At 46.2% G+C, this 22,489-nt stretch overlaps 1 protein-coding gene and 1 long non-coding RNA gene across 14 annotated transcripts; one reads left to right on the top strand and one right to left on the bottom strand.

Moving 5' to 3' along the window:
* Nucleotides 1-5,830, bottom strand: LOC107076659 (uncharacterized). The gene is made up of 4 exons (XR_001477843.2): nucleotides 5,528-5,830; nucleotides 4,215-4,385; nucleotides 3,701-3,745; nucleotides 1-3,096 (listed from the first exon to the last, which is right to left on the bottom strand). It is a non-coding gene; the product is annotated as an uncharacterized lncRNA (long non-coding RNA).
* A 1,150-nt stretch (nucleotides 5,831-6,980) lies between these two features.
* Nucleotides 6,981-22,249, top strand: LOC107076634 (cylicin-2-like). 13 transcript variants are annotated; one of them, XM_069187749.1, is made up of 22 exons: nucleotides 6,981-7,228; nucleotides 8,938-9,068; nucleotides 9,763-9,804; nucleotides 10,393-10,447; nucleotides 12,306-12,382; nucleotides 12,517-12,576; nucleotides 13,078-13,125; nucleotides 13,493-13,558; nucleotides 13,984-14,025; nucleotides 14,734-14,778; nucleotides 14,995-15,045; nucleotides 15,263-15,328; nucleotides 16,180-16,230; nucleotides 16,448-16,513; nucleotides 16,793-16,870; nucleotides 17,168-17,225; nucleotides 17,966-18,087; nucleotides 19,138-19,182; nucleotides 19,274-19,324; nucleotides 19,607-19,675; nucleotides 20,721-20,741; nucleotides 21,384-22,249. In XM_069187749.1, exons 1-22 carry the CDS (start codon nucleotides 7,207-7,209, stop codon nucleotides 21,918-21,920), a joined length of 1,803 nt encoding a protein of 600 aa, XP_069043850.1. In that variant the 5' UTR covers nucleotides 6,981-7,206; the 3' UTR covers nucleotides 21,921-22,249. The 13 variants fall into 13 exon arrangements, with proteins under 13 accessions (XP_069043850.1, XP_069043855.1, XP_069043848.1 ...); XM_069187754.1 differs by having other exon boundaries at nucleotides 8,935-9,068; nucleotides 13,999-14,025; XM_069187747.1 differs by having other exon boundaries at nucleotides 8,935-9,068; nucleotides 14,998-15,045.
* Nucleotides 22,250-22,489: the final 240 nt, after the last annotated feature.

Raw genomic sequence — 22,489 nt, 5'->3', positions numbered from 1 at the left:
TTCATTTTACAGTACAACTATACTTTATTTTTGAAGAGGGTAAAATGCTCACCAGTTGAAACAATAGTAAATACAGAACAGTCAAAAATAAGATTACAGGGCACATGGGTTGTTTTGCAACCTCTGTCGTTTCATTAAATCATCCATAACATTTAAAAGTGGAATTGAAACGGATTAAGTAACAAAACATTCAGTTACCCAAGAACATAAAATAAGCACCAGTGACTGTCCCTAACCCAGGTCTTGAGATCTGCTCTGCCCTCTAGTGTTCGATCATGAACTTGCAAAAGTACTAGTTAAAATTGGCAAGGTAATGTAATACTTCAACTTGGTCTTATTTTTTTGATTATACCCAAGTTGCATTTAAAATTTAATTCTGCAGTCTTTATTTTACATGATACCTTCAGGAATCTGTCCGTACTAAAAAAATATTTATAACTACACAGTCCCACGCATTTTAGCGAAATGAACTGTAACTATACAGCTCATCAAGTTTAAAGCCTCAAAACAATTTAGAGCAAACAACCTTATAATTCCTTGCATTCATATAGCACTTTATCACAAAGCCCTTGAAACAGATTACTTTTCAAGCACGCCATTGAGTTCTCCAGTCTACTGCCTTGTCTCCACCTGGTGGCCAAGTAGGACATCTCATTTGGTTGCACTAGGGCAGGCCTGGCCAGCCTTGGTCCTATAGGGGGCGCTCTATCTGCAGATTTTGTTCACACTAGCAGCACCTGAAAAGCAGAGAGATGCTGGGGAATTGGACCAAATGAGCCAGTAGCCAGCAGAAGACTGAAAACTAGATTGAAAACATGGGAATGACAGTAGCCGGGTCCAGGAGCAGACTACCCTGTTCTATTCCTTTGGAGCACAACTCCAGTCCGTGACAGCTAGCATCCAATGGTTTTCTAGGTCTCTTTAAATCATCAACTGCTGCAAAACCTTTGAAAAGCGTTCAACTGGTCCAGTTTTGCCAACGACCAGCTCGGCTGGGTTATTACAAGCAGAGGTGAAAACCTGCAGAGACACACTGGAATCTGTCCAGCAATCCCAGAAGGAAGCAAAACCTGACGCCGTATGTGTTGCCACAGCAAGACCCTGCCTGACCACCTCACATACAGCAGCACCAACCATGACAAAAATCCCTCCACCTTTATTCACAACCGCCAAGTCTTTTTATCTTCAATGAGATGGAAACATAGATGTGACGGGAACAAAAAAAAATGGCATTCCAAAATTCTAAACACCTACTTCAAATTCACTGTAAAAGAGCACGTTCACCCGTACTTCATCCACACTTCAAAAAGGAAAAACCCACTTCCAGGCTCAATGTGCACCCCTGCCAAGATCGAGGAGCTCCACTCTCTGCAAAGCAACCAGCACAGCTTCTCTGTCAGAGCTCAGCGTGCGTCTCAGAGGCCGCTGCTGCTTACCCAAGGACTGGGGTGGACGTGTCAGCGCCTGCACACAAGCCGTCAGTCACCGCGAATGAGTCAAAATGTTGCTCGAGTATAAAGAAAAAAAAAATCAGAAAACAACTGGAATACGTCAATCCTCCTAACTAGAGCGCTCCAACTTCGGTACTCCACCTTCTGACTTGACGGAGAGCAAGTTATGCAGTTAAACAATTTAATAGTGATACAAAGCAGTTCAAAGCAAAAAGACATGAGGAAGGCATCACAGAGAAGACAGATGTTTATGGAGAGACACACTGTATAGCATGTTTCCAGCTCTTGGTCTGGATCCCCAATCAAACATTATAGGCCACCAGTTTTTGAACTCTAATTTCACAGGGTGTTGCAAATTGTCCCAAAACTACCTCCAAATTAGGTAATCTAACAAAGCATCCTTTTAATGATCACAGTTAAAAGTGTCCCAAATCATCAGAAATAGACACCTTAGAGGTTCCATATAAAATCTGTGAGCCAGGGCTTTCCAAGCCCAGAGTTGGAGACCCCTGGTACATACGTCTCACCATCTTAAGGATACCAATCTGGGTCTTAAATTTCTCATCTAAAATGTTTATGGGAAAACCGTAACTGTAAATTGTCCAAAATGCTCCTCTTCCAAATACATCAGTTTTACAATATGGATAAGGTCAGGAGCTCGGCCATTTCGATTTTTAGTCAAAAAGCACAGATCCCACATAAAAACACAGGGAGAAAGAAGACCCTTTAAGAGATGCCTATTAATGAATGAAGCCCCACTTCCTCGGGTCAGGGAGCCCTATGAAAACAGGCTCAGTAACAACACTGTTCTGGTCTCATAACTCAAATCAACGTTGGAGCATCAGTCTAAACCCTTTGACATGGAGAATAAAGACTAGATTCTAAGAAAACTTAAAGTATATATATTTTTTTGCACTGTTCGGTTTATCTTCATCTACTGCCAAACAACACGGGAAAGCTTTCAAGGCATAAACAAATTCTCCCACGTGTTTAAAGGATTGTGGCAGGAAAGTTTTGACTGAAAACATTTGTAGGAGAGATGCAAGATGTGCATTAACTATAAATGTCAGGAAAACCAGACTCTCGGCAAGCAGAACAATTCATTTAGGATGAAACAGGCTGCAGGTTCTTCACCACATTGTCCTACTGAGGCACAAGTTCATTTCATATTTTTCAATCAAGTTCATTAAAAAAGTCAGTAACGTGCCTAAGAAGTACCGGTGGAGCCAACAGCTTGCCAAGCCAGAGATGAATCGATCTTGCATGCATCTCATCCAAACACAAAAGACAAGAAGGGTTGTTAAGGGCACCCACCCCTCCCCACCAAAGGGCAAAACCGAACAGCTGGAACAACACCTGCAAGACCAGTGGTGGAACAGAGAGAGAGATGGCCAGACATGGATACTGCTGATGCTATGGCTCACACAACATCCCCAACTAGTTGACAATTTCCATCAAATTCGCCCCTCTATAACAGCATCTCCCAACTCCTTCGACAAGGGTGAAGCCCCCAGTCACGGGGCAGGCTGGGCGGTGTGATGCAGGCAGCAGGAGGGGTTCGGTTTATGTACAAAGCAGACGCGCGCTCCCTCGTCCTCCTTTCTCTCCTTCTCTTCATGTTGGCGTTTGTCCCGATCCCTCCACCCTAGTAGGAAACAGAAAACAGATGGAAATCGGGGCTCCTGAAGCAGGGCGCAAACAGAAAAGGGCGTTCTCATCTTGTTACCTGCGTAACACCACAAGAGATGCAAGGGAGGGCTAATCTCCCACAAACCAGTACACAGCTGGAACTGAGGCCTCATCCTTGTTATTATTATTGTTCTGCTGTGTTCTTGTTGGCAACCCATTCGGCTCTTAAGAGCACAAAGTTTACAAATGAGAGGCCATTCAGCCCATCTAACCCGTTTGGTAGTCAGTAGCTAATCGATCCCAGGGTCTCATTCAGCTGCCAGGGTATCGGCTTCAACCAGTTGGGTTGGTAGCTGCATACCCCCACAAATCTCTGTGTACAGAAGTGCCTCCTAGTCCTAGTTTTAAAATGCACTTGGACAGTTTCCACTTGTGCCCTCTGGTTCATATTTTGCTGTTTATTCTTAGTTTTGTCTTTAAAAAAAAAAACACATAAGTTTGTTATCTCCCCTGCATAACAAGTCTGCAGTCTGAATTCACCAGGACAGATCCTGTACTGATCACCCCGTTGTTCAACTTCACGACCAGCGGAAGGCACGGTGCCCAAGACACTCCCTCACCTGCCCAGCACGTACAGCATGTGCCCGGGGTCATCTGCAAACACCCTGCAGGAAGAGCACAGAGACAGACATTAGGACTACACAACCAACCCGACAAACACACCTCACAAGCCCTGTGGCTGTGTGCTATGCACAAAAGATTAAGGCCACATCACTTATGAAGCTGGAGCAATAGGCAAGCCTATATGTCTCACAGCGAGCTTCTGACATTGGTACACATTCTGCTGTGATCAAAACAGCACAAGAAAACTCCAGCCCTTTAATGATTTTTAGATAACTTTCATAGCCTGAGAACTACAGGAATGTCTCCGACTGAAGTATCAATTACATTTTTTATATTACTGCCGAAAACTCATACTGCTTTGAATCGCATTGAGAAAGGGATCTTTCTAGATTTTGTAGAAACAAATACTGAACGTGCAAGTCTGAAGACAGAACGAAGAGCTTCTGAAACCACCAGGAGCTCTCGTTTTGGACAGCGGTGGATCATTAACGCAAAGCCCTGCCCACTCACCCCACACCCACGTGATAGAAGGCCCTATCCTGGTAAAAATTGCAGAGGAACAGCCAGACGCTGATGGTCTCCATCCAGAAGATCACGAAGAGGAACCAGACGGACGATAACAGGAAGAGTTCGCACACCATGCTGGCACCAGGGGTGAGGGGAGCTCGTGCTCTGTGCGCCCTTGAAATGAAGAGAGGGAGAGAGTGGGTGGGCACACCTGAGCTTACACCCCAGGATCCGGTTATGGGTTTTAAATAGCATCTTCACCACTCTTCCATGAAGGCAGCAGACATATGGCATGTCCTTCACAGGGGGGCTCTTCATTAAGAAGGGGGATTCACATTCTGCTTCTAGAGCCCCTCTTCATCCTGTATCCTTTAAACTCTTTTCAACCCTCATTGGCACAGGTAACTCAAAATGGTGCCCCCCGTCACATACCAATGTGCACAACACATTCCATCTCACTGCTACTGGAGATCAGTCTGTCTGTCTCTGTGTCGGTTTATTTTCAGCCTTTTTCAAATAAAAGGAAATCAGTCCAGAAAAACATGACTCAGTTATGGCCCCTCTAGGAAGATTTTTCAATCTTCCTCTCGGATATCAAATTTCAAACCACCCATGCAAAGGCTGTCCATAAGTATACAGACTGGGGCTGGGGCCCCTGTAGCAACTTAGTTTGAGAAATTAAGCACCTAATTTGCTTACTTAACCGAGATCCAGACCATGGCGGCTTAATATCACTCAGATCCCGCTCCCCAAAATGACCACTTAAGTACTTAAATGACCTGCTAAACCGATCACAGGGAAATCGCTTTTCTCAACTAGTGAATAGTGACGTACTGGACTGGAGCATTGGGGGGGTGGTGCTAAGGTTAGACATCTCTGCAGAGGAGTTTAAACTTTACGCGTTAGAATGTAGGCTACCCATTAAGGAAACTATCTGCTCCATAGAAAATTAAACTGCACAAAGGGGCACTTTCCTTCACAAATACTCGAAAGTTCGTTATAACGTATCTTATTACGGCACTGTGGCGTTTCAAATATAAGCACAATAATATCATCCACCACAGTGCATTTTCTCCTACGCAACGTTGAAAAGCACCTACGTTGCAACTGTACCATGACAACACTACAATTACTAATAATCCGATTTACTTCAAGCTTCGTACCCATACACTCAAGGGCCAAAAATCACCCCTTCGCTCCACTTTAAATATATATATTATCCTCTTATCATTTTTACACTTGCGATTTACATTTATTTCGTTTAAATCCCTAACAAGACCTGCACGTTTTATCAGAAAAACGGGCACCCGACTCACCCGAGTCTTACCGCCGCCTCTCCCGCGCCTTGCTGTCGGGAATTGGGCTCTACTTCAGCCCGTGGATGTCCCGGGGCCTTCTCGAAAACAAAGGCGCTTTCGTCTGGTAATTCATCGGGTATAAATCTGGGAGATTAAGTAAAATAAAAATAGTCTGCGCACAAATGAATAAGACAAAAAAAAATAGGACAAATACAAACTAGCAAGAAACATCAAACAGAAACCCCTGTATTTAACAGTCGTCCAGAAATCCCTCTCGCTCCGTCAACAGGAAGCGAGTGACTGTAACTACACGCCTACTGAAAAACTAGAAAAAAAACGCTATTGGAGAGACCCCTCGTTTCAGGTAGTTGTACGGATCACCCTGAATAATATTTTTTTTAAAAAAAAAAGTTTAGGAACACCTGTATGTCATCGGACTATTCAAAAAATATCTTAATTTGAATTAATAAGGAGTCTCGTCCTTTGGGGTCCAAAATTATATATTACCCAATTTATTAATTTAAATTGTTTTAGAACTTCACTAATAATAACTAACTTAATTTATACACCCACGCTTGTATACAGTTTAAAAGCACATTCTCAAAGGTTGGGGTCTCAAAGTCTCAAGTTTGGGGGACAGAGAAGACTAGAGTCAGATGAGAGAGATGGAAGATTAGGAGTAGAAGGATAGATTATAATTCGGCATTATCTAATTTATAAACTGTTGAACAGGACGAGTAACGAAAACAGTCTAATACTAAAGTCCCTGTTGCAGGGTGTGAAAATATCCTGGAAACTGTTCCAGTAAGAGATGTGAAATGGATTTAAAACCTGGAGAATCAGAATTATCTAATTTAAATTTCCAGTGAACGTGATCTGATACTGGCGTCATCCTCATATAGACCTATCCCATCTGTTAATGCAAGTGGTTTATAAAGGTCGCACCCCTGATCCACTGCAACTAGGAAGCATTTCATGCCTGAAAATAAATGTTTTTGTTTTGTGAAAGGCTTTTAAATAAAACTGAAGATATAAAGGATGTCATCTAAATTATTAGGAAAGTTTATACAGAGAGTTGACTGGTGAAGTATCTTCTATGCTACACATACTGTATTTATAATAGAGACTGAATGTGGGGTTCAAAAAGGAATTCAAGGATCTTAAACCCAGCAGGAAAACAAGCGAGGAAGAAAGAGGCTGGCACTCAGCTGACCTAACTCTGTCTGATATGAAACAGCTATGCAGAGACTGAAATGGAAAAGTACAGACTGAACGTCCCTAAAGCTTATCCAGCCAGTATTATGGAACTGATCATTTATTTACAGAAGTGTTGGGGGGCAGGGTGGCCTTCAAAGCACAGGGGCCCTGGGTTCAATTCTGGACCAGGGGAGCTGTCTGCGTGGACTTTGTATGTTCTCCTCCCATTTTCCTGGGTTTCGCCCCCACAGTCCAAAATATGTGCTGGTAGGTTAACTGACGAAAACGAATGGCTGGGTTTGCAGAGGTGTATTTAAATTGTTCTTCTTCACGCCCAACTGCATTCTTGACTGTAAAACAGGTTTAGACGCCCACTCTGCACACCTCCTTCTGTGTATAAATACTGAACCTTGCAGAACTGGTCGGACCTGCAGCGCACAGAACAGGTGAATCTGTTACCGACACGAGGATCCAGCCGGACAGGGCTCTTCTCCGGCAGAATGGATTCCAGCAGACCGAAAGGTTGGTTTGGGCATTTTTATTCTCTATATCTCATAAGAGTGTCCAACAAACTGGACAAGGGCTCCCATACTGTCATGCAAAGGAACAGGCAGAGGTTTATTCCATGCTGAAAAGAAAAGCAACACAACGTTTCGGCTGTGGAGCCTTCTTCAGGTGAAGAAGGCTTCTCTTTTCTGCATGGAACAATTTACAATTTATTGTCATTAAACTCATATACAGGTATATGGTATAACGAAATGCTATTTAGCTACCTCTCAGACGATACGTAGTACAAAAAAAACAACAACAACAACAACAACAACAATACAATTGTATAATAAAAAAAAGACAGAGACAACAGGCAGTGTGCAAAAACAACAGGCAATGTGCAAAACAACAACAGGCAATGTGCAAAACAACAAAAAGGTAACAGGCAATGTGCAAAAACAACATCAGATGTGCAAAAACATGCATCAACAGAATGAAATAAAAGGATAGAAATTATGGGGAGTGAACTTCTTGACATGTGAGGCAGGGGTAGATTTCAATGTGTGAGTTTTTGGTAAGAAAGAAGGCACTGTGAGGTTCAGATCATAGGTGAGAGGTGAGGTGAGAGTGAGAGAGGCTGGGAGTTTAACAGTTTGATAGTGCGGGGGTAAAAACTGTCTCTGAGTCTGTTGGTCCGGGCCCGAATGCTCCAGTACCGTTTTCCAGATGGCAGAGGGTCAAACAGTCTGTAGCTGGGGTGTGTGGGGTCTTTGATGATGCTTAGAGCTTTCCTCAAGCACCGTCTGTCATAAATGTCCTGTATAGATGGGAGAGGAGCCCCAGTGATGGACTGGGCAGTTTTCACCACCCGCTGTAGGGCTTTGGGGTCAGCAGTACTGCAGTTGCCTCTTCCTGTATGCGCTCGCTAGGCGCAGAACAGTACTGGGAGCAGTCAGATTTATTTGAAGTACCTCTGTCACGACCATGCTGAGAAACTAAGTTCTTCTTGTCCACGCACTGGGTAAGAGGTAAGCCGGCGCTGTTTTCGTCTTCTAGCGCGTTTTAGCCACGGCGAAGCAAGATCTTTTCAGTGGCCGAAAAAGTGACCTGAACGATGTGATAATCACGTTATCTATGTTTATATTCGTGCATGTAACCAGGTCCTTTTCAGCAAGTAGTTGATCATTATAATTATTATTGTCTATCATTTTAGATCTATGAGAACATTAAAAAGATAATCTGAAAAAAACTCGAAAAAAAATCTCTACAGGCGTTAACCGCTGGTTATCGTTCACACCCACACGTTAATAACACCGTGTGCGTTAAGGTTTGTAGTATCAGGCACTCCGGCTCAAAACTCACACCCGGTGACAGGACCTCTTTTCCGCGTTAATCACACTTATCCGACATCACCCGCCCCGCGTGTACATCTTGGTGAATGACGGCTCAGATGCCGGATTAGCGTAACTCAAACTTTTAAAAAGAGATTTTTCAACCATATCTCCGTCGCCCTGTTTGCACTAACCCTGGACATTAGCCATAGACGGGCTGAGGAGGAGCGCTCCCAGAAACACCCACGGGAGAAACGTTCAGTCCCACCCGGAGGCTTTCTGTTCGAGGCGCGAGGCGCTCTCAGAAATGACGTCTGTAAAAAATCCTGCAGGAATACTTTACCCTGTACCCTGGAGTGTACCCAAGGGGAGTGTCTCTAGGCTGATAGTCCCTGTGCGCTGTCCCAGCAGTGGAGAGAATGGAGGTGAAGACAAGGCAGGAGCTCTGGGAGGAGGGATGGAGGGGAGAGACGTGGAGGGCTGCACCAGCGAGCCTGACCCCCCACGCGGATCAGGATCGGGATCCCTCCAAAGAGCATCAGGTGAGCTGGTGGGGTGGGAACAGCTGCTGATGAAAACCTATGGCGCTCTGCCAAATCAGCACACCAGTCTCCAAATGCAGCGTGAACAACCAGGTCCTTTGCAATATATCCGTACCTATAGTGTATCAGCCTTCTTCATGGCTGTCACAGGTCCTGCAAGGTGCTCAAAGTCAAATTCTAGTGTGTTTGTGCCTGTTCCTCTTTGTGCTTGGTGTTGTGTCACTGTACATTAGGATACGGACCATTTCATTGCTTATTGTAATCTGATAGGATGATGCATCTAAAACAGACCTCTATATATAGTAGTTTTACCAAATTTTTACCAAATGTCAGGGCATGAGCTGCAGTTCTGAGAGACACCCTTACAAGGGACCTAGAGACATGTGGTGGATATCTCTTCTATCACACCAAAGACCCCACCCAGAAAGTAAAATCACAGCTCCAACAGCCTGCAGGACTACTTTGTAAAATAGAACTGAGAACGTCATTTCTGATACCGACATTTTTTACTTTATCTTCAGCAGTAGGGGTGGTGCTCCTGGAATGGAACTCCTTTATCAAATATACACAGATATGATATGACACAAATAGATACTGGCGTTCGGTGACGTCAGCAGCGGATTTCTAGTGGCGGTGGCTGTACATAGGGAATTCTGTGAAGAATATTAACCTGCTGTCATTTGCTCTTTTACAGGCATCCACCTCCTCTTCCTCTGACAGCGAGGATGACGAAGAGGTATTTGGCTGCCTGCAGTTTTCCCTGACACGTCTTTCCCAGAAGCACAAACACCTTGAGCGTGTTTCCCCCCCCCCACCACCTCAACAGTGCTTTTGCAAGCTTCTGTGCCAAATTCTGTGTACAATTCCTCAAATTCTGACACGATTTGGTGACTTCTGATCTCACCACTTTCATGTGTTAACTGGATCGACTGATCAGCTGGTGAAACTGTTAAGGTCTCCTTGCATTGCATGGGGCCAATCAGATGAGAGAACTGTGACAGAGAGGTATTTCGTTAAATTGGAGTAAATGCTCGCATTGGCTTTTACGTTTGCCAACAAATGTGAAACTCGAAGAGCATGCAATTTCTGCCACACCTCAACAAGAAATCCAAGCCTTTAGATACAGGGTTAGTGTTCGGCAGCTGACACGAACTCCAGGTCCTGTTAGGTCAGTTTCTCGGATGTTGAAAAGCCACATTCCTGCGCCCAGGTCGTGTGCAGTCCATTCCTTGGCAGCCAGAGCTTCTGTTCAATATTCCTTAGAGAAACACAGTCCCCTGACCTTCCCAGTGCCATCGCCTCTTACTCTCTCCCTGTCTGTCAGGATGGAGAGAAGGAGAAGAAGAAGGAGAAAAAGAAGAAGAAAAAGAAAGATAAGGGTGAGCCACTCCTGTCTGTTTATTGTGGAATATACAGCATGAATAGCACAGTAGCTATGACTACTTCATTTTATATGTGATGTAGAATTAGATGTCTCCCATTAAGTCAAGGCAAGCAGCCACAGATAGCTATTTCTCCTATATTTGGACTTCTCCTTGTGGCTGTGCCTTCAAGGCTGTGCCTTTAATGAAATGTCTATCAGCAAATTTTACAAGGGTTCAATTGACATCAGTAAGAAGAATCCACTATAAATTAACTTCTCACTTTTTATTGTAATGCACAAATTTGGGCAACAAGGATCAACTGAATAGTTAAAGGAATGTAAATTATACACAACTGCATGCACACACTTTGCATTTAATAATAATAATTAATAATTGCTTACACTTTATATAGCGCTTTAACACTCCACTCAAAGTGCTTTATAGGTAATGGGGATCCCCTCCACCACCACCAATGTGCAGCCCCACCTGGATGATGCGACGGCAGCCATAGTGCGCCAGAACGCTCACCACACATCAGCTATCAGTGGGGAGGAGGGCAGAGTAATGAAGCCAATTCATAGATGGGGATGATAAGGAGGCCATGATTGGTAAGGGCCAATGGGAAATTTGGCCAGGACACCGGGGTTACACCCCTACTCTTTTCGAGAGATGCCCTGGGATGACCACAGAGAGTCAGGACCTTTGTTTTACCTCTCATCCGAAGGACAGCACCTGCTTACAGTATAGTGTCCCCGTCACTATACCTGGGCATTAGGACCCACATGGACCGCAGGGTGAGCGCCCCCTGCAGGCCCCACTAACACCTCTTCCTGGAGCAACATTAGTTTTTCCCAGGAGGTCTCCCATCCAGGTACTGGCAAGGCTCACACCTGCTTTAGCTTCAGTGGGTTGCCAGTTGTGAGTTGCAGAGTGACATGGCTGCTGGCTGGCATTGGATGTGAGTCCACATATACACACTGATGGTAATGCACATACACACACTTTGGGAGTGATATATATACACAACAATATTGATGAGCCCACACATACACTCACATTGAGCGTGATGCTTAAATTCACCCTGTGAGTGATGCACACACACACACTGACACACCTAAAGAGTGATGAAGACACACATATATACGTAGAGAGTGATGTAGACACACACACACATACACACCTGGAGAGTGATGTAGACACACATACACACCTGGAGAGTGATGTAGACACACATACACACCTGGAGAGTGATGTAGACACACACATACACACCTGGAGAGTGATGTAGATGCACACGTACACACCTGGAGAGTGATGTAAACGCACGTACACACCTGGAGAGTGATGTAGACACACATACACACCTGGAGAGTGATGTAGACACACATACACACCTGGAGAGTGATGTAGACACACACACACACCTGGAGAGTGATGTAGACACACACACCTGGAGAGTGATGTAGATGCACACATACACACCTGGAGAGTGATGTAGACCCACACACCTGGAGAGTGATGTAGATGCACACATACACACCTGAAGAGTTATGTAGACACACATACACACCTGGAGAGTGATGTAGATGCACACGTACACACTTGGAGAGTGATGTAAACGCACACGTACACACCTGGAGAGTGATGTAGACGCACATACAAATCTGGAGAGTGATGTAGACACACATACACACCTGGAGAGTGATGTAGACACACATACACACCTGGAGAGTGATGTAGACGCACACATACACACCTGGAGAGTGATGTAGACACACACATACACACCTGGAGAGTGATGTAGACACACATACACACCTGGAGAGTGATTCACACTGAGTCCAGCAGTTCTTGTTTCCAACTGTGTCCTCAGAGCTGAGAGACCCTGGAGATCTGAGTGACGATGAGTTGGAGGAGAAGGAGGAGAAGAAGAAGAAGAAGAAGAAGAAGGTAAGCAGAGTCAGCGGCTAACACTCCTGTTGTCGTTCAGGCCTCTGGGAGTCTGTACTTGTTGTGAATCCAGTTGTGTAGCTCCCCTGTGTGTCAGCACTACCTGATGAGCCCTCACTCGCTCTCTCCTGCAGGACTCTGGATCCTCCTCCACCTCCTCCTCCTCCTCCTCGGACAGCGAGGATGATGACAAGGTGCGATTTGACTTCTCCTGCAGGGGCACAGCCCCAGATCGACAATTAGTCACCCCCCTGCCCGCAGATACAGAGACAACACTGCACAGTTGAGGAAAGCAGCCAAGACTGCAGCATGAACAGTGCATTACAGTATCCAGCTCCTTCTTGAAAGCAATATTACTCAGCTGAGTGAAGTGGTTATTAGCTTAAGAAATAACAATTGGTGAACTTTAGAATTTAGTAGTGATCTAAACAGTGTTAAGAGGTCACTTAGAAAGCACTTCGCTAGCTTTTTATTACAGTTGGGTATAAAAAGCCCGAACACTTCCACTAGTGTCTTCTTAGATACAGTATAATTAGAATGAAGTTGTTCTCGTAGTCCTGCCAGATGGAGGAAAGCCTTCGCTGTGCTAGTGGGGGTGACCACTAGGGAAACACAGCTGTCTGGGCCCTGTCCTCAGCACTGCGTCAAAAGCTCTGTCTGTGCTGCCCTCCTCACACCTCTCTTCCTGTCTCTAGGAGAAGAAGAAACAGAAGAGAAAGAAGAAGAAGAAGCAGAAAAAGAAGGTGAGAAGAGCTAGTGCTGATGTTGTATTGAGTGGGAATTCTTGAGTCTGTCCGGAGCAGCAGAGTCTATCAGGGCACTGGAGCCGTGTGGCACTTCAGACTTCAGCTCAGTGCAGTTTACAAAGACGCAGTGCCTTTGCACCCTAGCCATGCTGTACAGCTGGAACATGAGAAAGATCCCATAGTGAGAGATGAGCCCCCAGGCGTGAGGAAAACAAGCTTTCAACATGAGCTGAGAGGTGTAGTGCTGTCAACCTTCTGAACTGGAGTGTATTGGCTAAATGCCCCAGGTATGATGGCACATAACGGGACTCTTTCTCTGTCAGGGTATCTGTGTTCTGACCTGCTCTCCCTGTCTCCCCTGCAGGACTCCAGCTCCTCCTCCTCCTCGGACAGCTCCTCCTCTTCCTCGGACAGCGAGGATGATAAAAAGGTAAGACAAAGCACTGCCTGTGTTTTCCATAGTTACTCCTTTTTTTAGACGCAGCTTCAGATTCCAATACGCTGTTTATCTCAGAACACTGCACCCCCACATCCCATCACTAACACAGCAGCTGGGCACCCCCATACACCCTTCCAAGACTGTGTTGCGGTCTACTACAACAGCAGAGAAACAAGCAGCTAGCACAGAGGTGAAGTCAAGCTCGAACCTGTGATTAAGCCAAGCTTATGCACGTTATAAACATGTCCAAAGACCTTTCAAATGCAGATTTGAAGGGGACGTCTCAGGTGAATGCAAAAAGGGACGGGAGTCTCTTCGCTCAGTGAACGACACGCAGAGTCGGCACTGCTGTGTCCACTGCTCGGAGTCTGTGTGTTCTGCAGTCCCTCATGTCTCTCTCTCCCTGTCTTTAACAGAAGAAGAAGAAAAAGAAGAAGAAGAAGAAGAATAAGAAGAAGGTGGGCGGACTCCTGGATAACTCACTGACCAGTCACTACGGCACTACTTGACCCAGCATGCACCACAACTCACCTTCGGGTCTCTTTTGTTCGTGTAGCTGAGCTCGTTTTGTATTGTGCCAAGGAGGTCAATGCTCTTTAGAATATGAACACAAAACAGAAAGGGGCCTAGTTCCTGGACAGCAGCAGTGCTGGTCCTGGAGGGACCTCATTCCACTGTGCTCTACAGGCCACTTGAGCGCAGGCCACAGCTGACACGATATCTGGACACGCTGGCCAGAGAGCCGGACAGGTGTCCACTGACACTGACCCAGTCCAGAACAGCAGCCCTCAGAGCCGGGCACAATTCTCATTTTGCACATCGCTCACAACTGAGCATGAAAGTGGGAAGTATGGGAAGCAAAGGAGGTAATGGGCTTTATGGTTTTGCTTTGGGCAGCTAAAAGTCTGCAGAAAGATAAAAGAAATAAGAGTCCCGCTGGGAGAGCAGACTTAAGCAGTAGGTAATTGCAAGTGATCCAAGTGTGCTCCGGGGTTGGTCTGGTGCCAGACAGCTCTGCTCTGGGTACGGTCCGGGTTGGTCTGGTGCCGGACAGTCCTGCTGTGGCACTGGTTGAGCCTGGCCAGTGGAATTGAGAGCTGACACCCTGCAGAGCTGTGAACACACTGTGAAGAGAATAACTGCTGTCTCCTGCTCCCCTCCCACAGGACTCCAGCTCCTCCTCTTCCTCCGACAGTGAGGACGATAAAAAGGTATGCAGTGCTCTTCTTGTGTGCTTTACGGTTTAAAATTGAGGGGTCCTCCTTTTTTAATTTTCATTTCTAACGGGTTTTAGTAACTCTTTAAAGTTTCCTGCCCCATTGATCCTGGTCAGAACTGTATCCTCTCGGTAAGACACACAGGAGCTGGACGTTCCTCCCAGCCCACAGCACTTTCTGTTCCTCATGTTGCTCTGTTCCTGTCTTTAGAAGAAGAAGAAGAAGAGGAAGAAGAAGTTGAAGAAGAAGAAGAAGAAGAAGGTGAGCTGTTGTTGACGAAGAGTCCTCTAATCTCCACGTTCTGCAGCAGGGACAGCAGCTGGCAGAGGAGACGAGCAGGTGTAGGCCAAGGGCAGGCGTGAGGCAGGGGAGCCCAGCTGTGTGTCTGCCAGGACCAGCCAGACCCAGGAGGCTTCAGGGCGTCTGGGCTGTCTGAGGCTGAAGCACTAACCTGCTGTCTCCTGCTCCCCTCCCACAGGACTCCAGCTCCTCCTCCTCTTCATCCAGCTCCTCCTCCTCCTCCGACAGCGAGGACGATAAAAAGGTACGCTCTGCTCTTCTTGTGTGCTTTATGGTTTACAATTGAGGGGTGGTGGATCCTCCTTTTTTAAGATAAGATAAGATTGATTGTCCACTGAGGGACATTTTTTGTGGACACACAGCACTTCTGTACATTTAAATATAATGCACACCCTCCCCCCCAAAAAAAAAACAACAGAAAAAACATTGCACATCACTCTATTGCACATGTGTAACACATAACAAATATAACATTTATAACACATTACAAAACATATTGCACACAAGTGGATTTTAAAGATAAAAAATTGTGTTTATCTTTGCCATCTGCATTGACAGCTTTAATGGATAGTGGAACACAGGAATGTTTGTATCTGTTTGACTTACATTTGGGAACCCTAAAACGTTGGGCACATTGAAAGAAGTTGGTATTCAGAGTTGAGGATGTGGGAAGGATCTGATATAATTTGTCCTGCCTGTTTGATTATGGCTTTTTCAAAGATTGTCTGCAGGGAGGGGTGCTGTTTCACTCCCATGGCCTTCAAGGCTGTTTGGATGAGGCGGGTAATTTGCGATCTCAACTGAGCTGATAGATGACCAAACTCCACTGTTATACCATATCTCATAATGCTCTCGATTACAGTATGGTAAAAGAGTAGCATTATTTCCTGTTGAACCCCACTCTTAGTCTTTGCAAGAAAGATGAATTTTAGACTTAATTTTCATTTCTAACGGGTTTTAGTAACTCTTTTAAAGTTTCCTGCCCCATTGATCCTGGTCAGAACTGTATCCTCTCGTTAAGACACACAGGAGCTGGACGTTCCTCCCAGCCCACAGCACTTTCTGTTCCTCATGTTGCTCTGTTCCTGTCTTTAGAAGAAGAAGAAGAAGAGGAAGAAGAAGTTGAAGAAGAAGAAGAAGAAGAAGGTGAGCTGTTGTTGACGAAGAGTCCTCTAATCTCCACGTTCTGCAGCAGGGACAGCAGCTGGCAGAGGAGACGAGCAGGTGTAGGCCAAGGGCAGGCGTGAGGCAGGGGAGCCCAGCTGTGTGTCTGCCAGGACAAGCCAGACCCAGGAGGCTTCAGGGCGTCTGGGCTGTCTGAGGCTGAAGCACTAACCTGCTGTCTCCTGCTCCCCTCCCACAGGACTCCAGCTCCTCCTCCTCTTCATCCAGCTCCTCCTCCTCCTCCGACAGCGAGGGCGATAAGAAGGTACGCACTGCTCTGCTTGTGTGCTTTACGGTTCGGGATCGAGAGCCGTTGGTCCCTTTTTTAGATGCACAGATTCAGCAGCTGCGTGGGGCCCCTGGGGGCCCAGGATCGGGGAGCCCTGATTGAGGGTCCCCGGCTCTTATTTGACCAGGTCGCCAGCGCGGCCTCACGTGGGTGACGCTGCGAGCAGGTGACCGGGATGTCCCACGAGCGGACCGGGTCTGTGGCTTCGTCTTGTTTCAGAACCTTGCTATGTTAATGCCTTTCTCTGTCTGCTAGAAGGGGAAGAAGAAGAAAAAGAAGAAGAAGAAGGAGAAGAAGAAGGAGGAAAAGAAGGAGGAGGAGAAGGGGGAGAAGGTGAGTCAGTGACAATTACACTACCTCCAGGTTTCCATAAGCCCTGTAGAGAGACAGATGCCTCTGAGCTCAGAGTCGGCGATGAGCTGGTTCTGCTGTTTGTGCCGCTGTTAAAATAAAAAAGACAAAACAAAGTGTCCCAGTTCGAAGCCGGTTACGCGCAGTCAGGTGGGACTCGGTGCGAGGCAGTGTCTCCTGTGCATGAGCTTCTCACAGACATCTCACGTGCACGTGGAGAGCAGCTGGTCAGCTGTGCTGCTGGACGACACCTCCGCTCACTCCTCTCCTGTCTGCCAGGGTGGCCAGGGCGAGAAGGGGGCTGCTGATGAAAGTGTGGGTGCCGTCTGTGAGAGCGGTGAGTACAGGCTGTGTGTGGCCGCGGAGTAACGCAGGCGCTTCTGCAGAAAGCCACTTATTTTGGTGTGGGATGCAAGAAACTAGAGCCTTTCCCAGAATGGAGGGGGACAATTTAGGATTAACCTAGCTTGTGGGTCTCTGAGAGAACATGCAAACTCCACACAGAGTGTTCCTGTCCAGAATCAAACTGAGGACCGAGAGCTGTGAAGCAACAGTGATAAACCACATGCAGCTGTCACCCTTAAATGTTTACAGTTTTTCAATTAAGTTTTGCATGATGTGCTGCTCCCCTAAAAACGATTCTGAACAGCAAATTTTCCCCCCGATTGCAACCATTTATCCTCACAGAACTGAGAAACCCCAGCTTGAGGCTGCAGTGCTCTGAATTCCTGTACTTTCCATTGACCCCCATTCTATTTTTAATATTCCAAATGCCACTCAAATGAAAACTCCGCCTGAACCAAAAAATACAGGCACCTCTACATTTTAAAGAGGAAGTAAGCTCATCTTCTTTAAAAAAAAATAAGGTGGTTAACATCCTCACATAAACCAGCAACAACATATTGAATAAGCTAGTTGGTCTGAACAGCCTCTGATGGTTTGGAACATATCTTCTGTTTTCACAACAAACGCTTCTCAGAAGAGACAGTATCTGTGAGGACAGCTTCTGAGCTGCTGTCCTCAGGGGTTTACTGTACTCACACACTCTCTCTCTGCTTTACCCATTTCCTCCTGCAGGGGGGGCGCAAGAGCAGAGAGACCCAGCCGTCCTGAGTGGTGATGAGGACAAGAAGAAGAAAGACAAGAAGAAGGACAAGAAGAAAGACAAGAAGGACAAGAAGAAGAAAGGCAAGAAGAAGGTAAGAAGTGGGTGAATGGGGCACTTGCTCTCCTCTAGAGATTGAAAGGATGATTCAGATAAAAACCAAGAAAGCAGGATGACCCCTCAAGATGGCAAGCAAAGGACGTCAGGGAACTTTCAACAGCTTTTGACAGGGTGGACTTTTTGCGATTTTCCCAATATTAGGATCTTAATCCTGTGCCTCCCTTTCAAAGACTTCTAGCTCCTCGAACTCCGACAGCACAGGTTCTAAAAAGGTAGCTCACAGCTCCTCTCGTGTCTTCGTGATGAAGTCTGAGTCCCAGGATGACAGCACAAAATGGGACCAAGTAAGACACTGAGCACCGGCGATCCCTGTGAAGGGCTGCTGTGGTTTTAAGCATCTAAGTGTCTAACAACCCGGGCCACCTCAGCTCAAGGGGAGGTTAGAGTACAGCTCAGTCATTCCCCTGTCAGACGCAGGCCCACCTCCTCCTGGTTCGTTTCTGATCATTGCACGCACAGCGTTGCAGCAGTGAGACCGAGAATGTCTTTAAGTGGAGCAGGTGGTTCTGGCTTAAACCACAAGCACCTCAAATCAGTCAGTGAAGTTCATGAAATGGAATGGAATCAGAATAAACGTTTTGAAGATAGATGGGGAAAAACATCTATCTTATAGAAGGAATAATATTATGTGAAATAATGAAAAATAAAGGTAATCATTTTTCAATTGAATGACTATTTTCTTCACGTAAATTGTTTAATTATTCAAAAAATATACTATATTCTTATAAATGTGAATATGAAATCATATATAGAAATATGACTATATTTTTTCCCCATTAACTGATGATGTATTATTGGATCTGTCAACTGTTTTTCTGGCAGGTGGAGGGGTGTAAGAGGGTGTTTTGTGTGGGTGTATATTTCCTTTTACTACCTTAATTGTTTATTAAGTATATGATAATTATGGAAAATATTGGATGGTAATAAAAAACACCTATAGTGTTGAAAGACAGCTAAAGTGTGGAAACATGGAGAGGTCAAACTGTTCGATAAAAATCTAACCTGTTGCCTTCCTCTCTTCCAGGACTCCAGCTCCTCGTCTTCCTCGGACAGCGAGTGTGATAAAAAGGTGCCGTCCTTTCGGCTTGACAGATATCTGGACCCTTTTTCAATGTCTGTGTGTCCTGCAGTCCCTCATGTCTCTCTCTCCCTGTCTCTAGAAGAAGAAGAAGATGAAGAAGAAGAAGAAGAAGAAGAAGAGGAAGAAGAAGGTAAGGAGAGTCAGAAATAAACTCTTAACAAGCTACAGTATTTTCCGAGTTTATCCACTCAAAACATAGAATCTGCGACCATGCAGGTACCTGGTATGGTACTGAGTTTTGGTGCATCACTGACTGCAATTACAGTCTCTCTTGTGGGTGTCAGGTGGTGCAGATATTTGTTGTTTTTGGTGACCTTTCGAAGGTCTTCTCGCGTTCAGAGTGTCTGTCTTGAGGAGATCTGTTTTTTCTGCTGTCAGAAGAGAAAGGGCACTAACCTGCTCTCTCCCACAGTGCTCCAGCTCGAGCTCTTCCTCCTCATCCAGCTCCTCCTCTTCCTCAGACAGCGAGGACGATGAAAAGGTATGTCGCTGCTCTTGTGTTTTGCTGTTATTTGTTCCCTGTTCAGAATCTCTGACCTGCCCTACCATCAGCTGGCCAGTACACCCCTGCACCGGCACAGGCAACACGTTCGCAGTCACAAGAATGTTCCTGCATCAACACTTTGTTACTTGACAGTGCAGTAGAGCTCTGCGTCCAAAACAAAGACTGATGTCTTCATAAGAATGTATTTCCTGCAGCGCCTTTAGGTTCTTCAAGATGTAGGAAAACAATTAAAAAATCTGGAGGAGGGGAATAATTAGTTCAATTAGAGTGAAACTCAGGGAACTCTGTGGCCTGCAAGGAGCTGAGTTTCAAGTTTATTGCCATGTGTACCTGAGTACAATGAAATACTTACTTGCTTACTTGTTTCAGATCAGATCAGATCACCTTATTGGCCATATACAATTTCTTACATTTGGAATTCGTCTTTTCACAGACCCCAGCTTGCTCTCCATGAGACACACAGACAGGGAGAGAAGCTGGGGGTCAGAGCGCAGGGTCAGCCATTTATACAGCGCCCCTGGAGCAGCTGGGGTTAAGGGCCTTGCTCTGGGGTCCAACGGAGTAGGATTTGTTTGCCATTTAATAAATTACATCACACATTGTTTGGAGACAGGAACATGGTAGCAGCTATGGTCTTAAGTGGCATTCAGACAGCAGACGTGTGCGAAATTCATTTGGATTTTAGGAGTCTTTTGGCTGTGGGAAAGCAGCTCTCTTTGAACCTAGAGGTCTGGGCTTTAATACTCCTGAATCTTCTACCAGAAGGAAGAAGAGAGAAAAGTGCATGAGCATGGTGCTTTTGATCCTTGATTCTATTATTTGCCATTCTGAGGCAGTGCGTGGTGGGGAGTTCTGTACCAGTGTAGTTTTCTATGGTCACAAGCTGATCAACTGCCATACCAAACTCTAATGCATCCAGTGAGACTGCTTTCTCTGATGCGTCCTTAGAGCACCCTATCTGTGGTGCTCATCAAGACAGATGTGCTGCTGTCTCTAATATCACTCTCTCTCTGTCTTTTAGAAGAAAAAGAAGACCAAGAAGGTGAGTAAATCCATCATAATCATACTGATAAAAGGCATCTTTTTTATCTGCCAGAGTGGCCTCAATGAGGTTTGTACAAAGGTCTCTTATACCTGATGTTATGCAGATGTGAGAAGACAAAGAGAAAGTAAATCAGTTTGTATTTCATATAGATGCATGTAAAAATAACATGTTTCTGTTTTACACAAAGGGTTGTGGGTGTCTGGAACAGGCTGCTCATTCTCACACTGTAAAAGCAGTTTAATTTTCATGAAAACGCAGGAGTTTATCATCAGATCGATAAGCTGCAAACAAGTAGGATATTTGAAACCTGGGTCTTGAGCTCCTGAAAGTACACACTGTAGAAATGGGCAGGAGTAAGAACGACAGCCAGTGCTTCAGCAGGATGAGCAGTTTCAGGTATAAAGTCCTTGTGTTTTTTTTTCCACATACACACAATCTCTCACGTTACCACAGTCTTGTTTTCTCACAAACCTGCTGCTCACTGTACCTCTTGAAGAAGGCAGCACCGGAGCTGCCCTTTTATGTTAGCAGAGCTTGAGGTCGGTGCTGCAGGCTTGGGTCCCCCCCCCGGCACTGCGGGACCCTGCTGATGGGGTGGGAGGGGGTCTCAGGCGGTCTCGCTCTCCCACTGTCCTTCAGGACCAGAAGCAGGGAGAGGAGCAGAGGGGCGCTGGGGAGGCGAAGCAGGGGAGGGCCGAGGAGACACCCGGATCCAAGGACTCGGAATCGCAGAAGCAGGGGGGCGCGCCGCCCGGGGAGGTGACGGACTCCGGGGCAAGAGGCGAGGCAGAGCTGGGAGGCGGAAGGCATGTGCTCTTCAGGTGGGAGGGGACGTCGCTGTCGGGGGAGACGGTTCCGTCAGGGAGGCCGGAAAAGCCGCCAGGCGTGTTCGGCGCGCCGGCCCCCGAGAAGCAGGCCGTCCCAGTCAGCCTGCGGGCCGGAGAGCACACTCTGACCCCGTACGAATCGCTCATGTCAGGGAAGTCAGCCCGGCCAAGCGGGATCCCCATGAGCCCCATCGAATCGCTCATGGGGGGCCCGACGGGCCGGGACAGGGACACAGCCAGGTCCCAGGACAGGGTGATGGCAGGGGGCACTGTTCTCTCGGTCCCGTACAGAGGAACAGTGAGGTCCTCAGAACTGCTGAAGGGCCCCAGGCCGTACCCCTCCGAGTGACACCCGGGGTGACACGAGGTCACCACAAACCCCATTGTCAATGAAACACAGAAATCAAGTGTAGAACGACGGGCTTCCCAGCACAAGAAACATAGGAAATCACAAGGATGAGTCCCCATCAGCAGAGTGGGTAGTGGGCGCACTGTGTCTAGCAAAACAGCTGTATAGCAATTCTCACACTCTATAGAGTGCCGTACTCTATATAGCGATTTTCATGCCAAAACGTTTTCCTTGTTTTGCCTGATTGAATTTAAACAGTGTAACAACAACATGATTTTCAATGTGCAACGTCTTGTCTGGATTTATAATAAAATATGATTGATCACAAATGTGTCTGATACTTCTCATGCTCTCTCTCTGTCCTGTTGGAATCGTATGGAGAGTCGAAAAGCCCTTTCCTTGGTCCTCTATAACTAATTTCAGGGTTTTCAGTACTTGCTGAACAAATAACTCGTCTCTCCTTGCTGGAACACAGACATGCACATACTTCTCTGACGTCCTCTGCAAGCTGATGTAAAACCAACCCCCTCCTAGAAAAGAAATGAGCAGCCACGTTGTTCCATGGCTTT

Source organism: Lepisosteus oculatus, chromosome 3 (genome assembly GCF_040954835.1).
Source record: "Lepisosteus oculatus isolate fLepOcu1 chromosome 3, fLepOcu1.hap2, whole genome shotgun sequence".
In the NCBI taxonomy this organism is placed as follows: Eukaryota; Metazoa; Chordata; class Actinopteri; order Semionotiformes; family Lepisosteidae; genus Lepisosteus; species Lepisosteus oculatus.
The sequence above is the reverse complement of the archived record's forward strand: the minus strand, read 5'-3'. Positions and strand labels throughout refer to the sequence as shown.

Excerpts from the sequence above, each read along its gene's own strand:
- LOC107076634 (XM_069187743.1), top strand. The coding sequence starts at position 7,207 with ATGGATTCCAGCAGACCGAAAG. Across the intron at positions 7,229-8,934 it reads GGATTCCAGCAGACCGAAAG|CAGTGGAGAGAATGGAGGTG; the intron begins GTTGGTTTGGGC and ends GCGCTGTCCCAG. Across the intron at positions 15,329-16,179 it reads ACAGCGAGGACGATAAAAAG|AAGAAGAAGAAGAAGAGGAA; the intron begins GTACGCTCTGCT and ends TCCTGTCTTTAG.